The 6041-nt window shown below is 36.2% G+C and overlaps 1 protein-coding gene across 1 annotated transcript; it reads left to right on the top strand.

The window, feature by feature from the left end:
* The first annotated feature begins 1043 nt into the window (after positions 1-1043).
* Positions 1044-3524, top strand: LOC103428330 (cytochrome b561 and DOMON domain-containing protein At5g35735-like). Its single transcript, XM_070819675.1, has 2 exons — positions 1044-1691; positions 3174-3524. The coding sequence occupies exons 1-2, from the start codon at positions 1044-1046 to the stop codon at positions 3522-3524; spliced, it is 999 nt and encodes a 332-aa protein (XP_070675776.1).
* The last annotated feature ends 2517 nt before the right edge of the window (positions 3525-6041 follow it).

The raw sequence follows: 6041 nt of genomic DNA, 5'->3' as shown, positions 1-6041 counted from the left end.
TGTAGTTCTTTCTGTTCATAGAATAATAACAATCAATATATATTTTTTAAATTTATTTATGACCCAACGGGACGAGAAAGAATTCTACTAAATTAGATAAAAGAAGTTAATTACACTAGTCAATAAATTTTTTGATTTATTTGTGGTCAGGGAGAGGCTGAAATGCCTATGTGAGTCTTCCCGGCCCTCGGAAATGGTGGATAACCGTGACTTGTCACCAGTTGTCTCATTTTTTGTAAAAAAAGAAGAAGAAGTTATAGATATGTATATATAGTATCTCCAAGACCATATGTAATAGACAAACCCTTTTTATCCAAAGGGAATTCTAGTTTTTGGAAAAAATAGGGACTAGTTGTGGCCCTATGGGGCTCCCTCTACACCGAACCTCAATCATTCAAACCGTCTATTTTTCAAGTTACACTTTATAGATCATCTTTGCAAAATGTTAGTCAAATTGGAAATGCTTTAGACATCTAACTGAGTTCAATGATCTATGAATAAAGACTTAAAAATAGACAATTCGGATCGTTGAAGTTCGATGTATAACGGGCCCCACAACTAGTCCCCATTTTCCCCGTAAGCACGACTATACTTAGACTTATCATGGCCTTTATACGTACCCAGCTAGCTGGTTGAACAAGAACAAGATCAACAAACAAATTTAAATTGTTAAGTTTAAAATGAACAAAATTAACTTCACCCTCAAGAACTCGACCGTAGATGAGAACATTTGTTGAAGCATTAGACAAGCAACAAATTACATATTTTTGTTTTTTTGTTGATGAAAACATATATGACACAACTTTCTGACAGCTAAAATAGAAAAATGGCTGGGTTGCTCATGAAGAAAGCAATTTCTTACATCGAAAGCACCTGGGATATGACCCTAACAAGCAGTAAAAAGAGAATAAAATTAAAAACTATTCTTGACTTTAATCTTACCCAAATTTTACAAATGAATTAAAAAAGAAGAGTGAAAAGCTTTCTCCTCATAAGTACACATCATATATCCTGAAATGTTAAATTTAGGAAACTAGTCAAACATGTTGGGCACTACCAACTCTGTAGTTCTGATCATATTAACGGTTTCCTCCTCACTTCTTTTCCCAATTTCTGAGCAATATTCCAATTGTAGCCCCATCAATCCCATGAACATTACAAACTGCAAGAAACTAGTCACTCTAGGAGCAGAATTCGGGTGGAACATTCACAGCAACACCGAAATTGACATCTTGTTCACCATTAGACCGCCTGCAAAATGGATAGCATGGGGTGTGAACCCAGGTCCCCAAAGGGCAGAGATGGTCGGGACCAGGGCTCTTATAGGCATTTCACAGCCTAATGGAACGTTGGCAGTCAGAAAATACAACATCACCAGTGACACCAAGCTAGGTTGTAGGCTTAAGCCTTCACAAGATTTTGATGATGTTATTGTCAAGAACATGAAAGGTGAAGTGAAGCCTAGGAGGTACATGTCGATATTCGCAATGCTAATTTTGCCACCGGATCAAGCTGCGTACAATATTTTGAAGTTGAACCATGTATGGCAAGTAGGGTTTGAGGCTGATGATGCTCTTATGGAGCCTAAGATGCATTCCACTTCTCTCCAGAATGTGGATAGCACGGAGACTATAAACATGACCACAGGACGCGGTCTTAGCATTGGACATCGCCAGCATCACCTCAGAACTGTACGTAATTAAGATGCCAAACCGTAACATGAAATTCACCTAAGATGAAATTCACATATGGAAGTGATTCTCACCTCTGCGAGAAATTATACTAAATGTGCTATATATTTGTAGCCGAGTTACAATCTATTGGTTATGATTGAGCATGGAATATATGATTATCAACTATTGAAACAAATTATTTAACGGTTGGTGTTATAGCTTAGGGCTTGTCTACTAACATTTTTTTTTTGTACTAAAGATAAAGATAAGATTTATGACATAAATAAGGAACGGAGAGTAATGAAGGGAGGAGTAACCGAAGGATGTTATATGAAAACAAAAATTTGAAAGTGAAAATAATTTTTAGTTTATATTGTGTATCATTTCATACACATTCCTTTCATATTTTTTGTGTGTAAATAATTAATATTCCTTTTTCTCCTTTTACTAATAGGTACATGGGATTCTTAATATTGTGGGGTGGGGAACAATGTTGCCATTGGGAGTGATCATAGCAAGGTACTACAGAAGATACCCTTTTCAATGTCCAAGGTGGTATGTAGTTCATGTCTCCTGCCAGATTGTTGGTTACACTCTTGGCACGGCTGGTTGGACGATTGGACTCTGGCTCGGCCATGCTTCCAGACACTACGGCTTCTCCACTCATCGAATTCTCCCCATTTGCATATTTGCCTTCACTACATTACAAGTATATAACATTCATCTCTCTCCCTCTCTTCCATTATGCCACGAGTCTCACGAAATTGTTATTCGAGTCTTGACATATCACATCTGACGTATCAAGGAAAAACATGCATAAAAATGTTCAGATAATATGATAGTGCGCGCTAAGTAACATAACAATTACAATATGACATGTGTTCAAGGTTAGCAATGAAATTTCTTAGTTTCTTGACATATGTCATCTTTTGACTTTGTTCCACCATTAATCAACATTGTATAACACGACAAGAACATCTCTTTTACAAATATTTTTTTTATAGTAGTCCGACATATTATGTTGGAAGTGTCAACGCAAATAGTGTTTAAGACTGTTCGGATCGTGGAACAATGTTGAGTGACATAACAGTTCACTTACAATATGACATGTCTTACTTAGCGATGAAATTTTTTAATTTCTCGACACATGTCATCTTTTGACCTCGTTCCACCACTAATGAACATTGTAACACGACAAGAACATTTCCCTTGCAAATATTTTGCTATTAGTCTGACATTAAGTTGCAAGTATCAAAGCAAATAATGTGTAAGATTGATCAGATCACATGACAGTACTGAGTGATAGAACAATTCAGTTAAGAGATGACAGTGTTAAAATTAAGTGATATAATTTCTTAACGCTCAATACATATTCCCTATTGATGTTTTTCCGTCACTCATTAACTTTGACAAGAACATTTCTGTTACTAATATTTTCAACATACCCTAGAATTTAGTGTTTCTTTTATAGATGAGTGACATTGTTTCTGTGCATTGCAGATGCTTGCCCTGCGTTTAACGCCAACAAAAACTGATGATGTGATCTCAGTGAACATATTCCAAGGCATTGCGATTTTGAAGCCGAATAAAACCTGGTTGTGGGTTTACGTCGGAGTACTTGGAATGCTTGGTTTGGTTGCAATTGGTTTGGAGATTTTCACTTGGACTAAGTTCATATATAACTTATATCGTCGGAGTACTCAACCTCAAGCATCGTCGGGCGCGGGACAACGCCCAGACACATTACCGGAAGCTGAAGATATTGATAAAATTTACAATTATAACAACTCAAAGCCTAGTATATCCAGCCAAGTCCAGAAACTCATGAATCTCACATGCCTTGTTAGCTAGTTATGTTTTTCCTCTTAATTCCATTTTCCACTTTAGGTTTGCTCTTTTCGGAATTTACAGATAAGGTGGCTTATTAATACATAATATACTTGATTGTTGAGCAAATATCTTATTTTATTTTAGGTTTTTTAGCATTTGACTTGATATGTTATAAGAAATTTCTATGTTAAGTCCATTTGTAATGGTTTTGTTGTTTTTGGATCTAAGTAATTCGTTTTAGGCTTTTAAGGCTATATCCTGTTAAGCATTATGCAGAAAAGAGAACAGAGAGATTGTAGAGGAAGAAGGAAATAGAGAAAACTTAGAGAGAGAAAGAGAATGATTTTTCACTTGTATTTTCTTTAGGGTAAATCGCTAAAATGGTCATTGAGATTCCAAATCGATAAAAGTGGTCCCTGAGATTGTCTATCATCCATCATTTTAGTCCTTCCATTAAAAACTCCGTTAAGTGTCCCAGAGCTCTTGGCCGGAAGTTTGGGCAATTTTCAAAGCTTCGTAACTCAATCGTTTCTTAACCAAATTCGACCCATAATATATCAAAATGAAGATAGGAAAGTGTAGAATAAGATTATACCTATTTTGAAGCCCAATGGTGGCTGGAGATTTCCAGAAATAGCCTCAAAGTTGACTGGTCCGAGTGAAAATTTGAAAACTCGCCGAAAACTGGGTAAACTTTAAACGTTCATAACTTCTTCAATACTCAACAAAATCAAGTGATTCAAAAATGAAAATCATACTTCTCGATGAGAAAAAGAGAATGATACCTTTTTTGATGACTAACTCGCTGTGGTTTCATCGGCAAACGGCTCGAAAGTGGCTGTGTTGGTTTCGAGTTAGCCACTTTCGAGCCATTTTTCGGCCAAAACACGGCGCGTTAGCCATCAAAAAAGGTACCATTATCTTTTTCTCATTGAGAAGTATGATTTTCATATTTGAATCACTTGATTTCGTTGAGTATTTAAGAAGTTATGAATGTTTAAAGTTTACCTAGTTTCCAGCGAGTTTTCAAGTTTTCACTCGGACTAGTCAACTTTGAGGCTATTTTCTGGCAATCTCTGGCAATCATTGGGCTTCGAAATAGGTATAATCTTATTATACACTTACCTATCTTCAGTTATTATGGGTTGAATTTGGTTAAGAAACGATTAAGTTACGAAGCTTTGAAAATTGCCCAAACTTCTGGTTAAAAGCTCCGGGACACTTAACGGAGTTTTTAACGGAATGACCAAAATGATGGATGGTGGACAATCTCAGGGACCACTTTTATCGATTTGGAATCTCAGGGACCAAAGTGATAAGTTATGCAAATCTCAGGGACCATTTTGGCGATTTACCCTTTTCTTTATTAACTTTCTGGTTACAAAGATACAATTGCTACATAGGTGGATATTCACCTAACTGCCTTATCCGTATCTTACACTAGCAACATTCTAACTGAATTTTACAACAGCAACAATCCTAACTGCCTTATCTATTTGGCTAATGACATGTGTCATGATCCACACCTTCCATATCCTATATACTCTAACATCCCCCCGCAAACTCATGGTGGTCTAAGCATGAGATTGTTGTAGTGAGTAATAATGGTGAACTCAGGCTTTTGGTAAGAATGTCTGCAAATTGCTCAGATGAAGATACAAACTAAACCAATAGATTCTTGTTTGCAACTCGTTCTCTCACAAAGTGAACATCTACTTCAATATGTTTTGTGCGCTGATGTTGAACTGATTTAAGGGACAATGCAATTGTAGATAGATTGTCACAAAAAAAGACTAGTGGGTGAGAAATTTGAACTTGTAGAACCTGAAACAGTTATTGCAACCAATACAATTCAACAACAGTGGATGACAAAGCTCAATATTCAGCTTTAGTTGATGATCTCGAGACTGTTTGTTGTTTCTTTGAAGCCCAAGCCATAGGATTGTTACAGAGAAACACAACCAAACTTGTTGTAGATTGCTTATCATTAGGATCTCTAGCCTAATCAGCATCACTAAAAGACCGGAGTGATAAATTGCCTCTTGTATATTGAATTCCATGTGTCGTATCACAACCAAAAAATGAGAAGCCATTGGAGACTGCATAAATTGACAGACTTGGTAAACTGAAAAGGCTATGTTAGGCATTGTGAATACCAAGTATTGTAAAGCTCCAACAATGCTCATCTAAAGACTAGGATTATTAAAGGGTTCCTCATCATCCTTCAATAACCTATTATAAGGTAAGCAAGGAGTTGCACATAGTTTAGAATCAGACATTTCAGTTTTTTGCAATAAATCTTTCACATACTTCTCTTGAGATAGAAACAACCCTTCGCCTGTTCTTGTAATTTGTATCCTAAGAAAGTAATGGAGAAACCCTAGATCTTTGAGATCAAATTCTTTTGTTAAGTCTGTAATAACATGTGCAATCATCTCAGTAACATTCCTAGTTATTATGATGTCGTCTACGTAGAGCAACAAAATCACAAGTGAATAACCAGAAATCTTGACAATGAGTGATGAATCAGCATATGTA

This window comes from Malus domestica, chromosome 03, assembly GCF_042453785.1.
Source record: "Malus domestica chromosome 03, GDT2T_hap1".
NCBI lineage: Eukaryota > Viridiplantae > Streptophyta > Magnoliopsida > Rosales > Rosaceae > Malus > Malus domestica.
The sequence above is the reverse complement of the archived record's forward strand: the minus strand, read 5'-3'. Positions and strand labels throughout refer to the sequence as shown.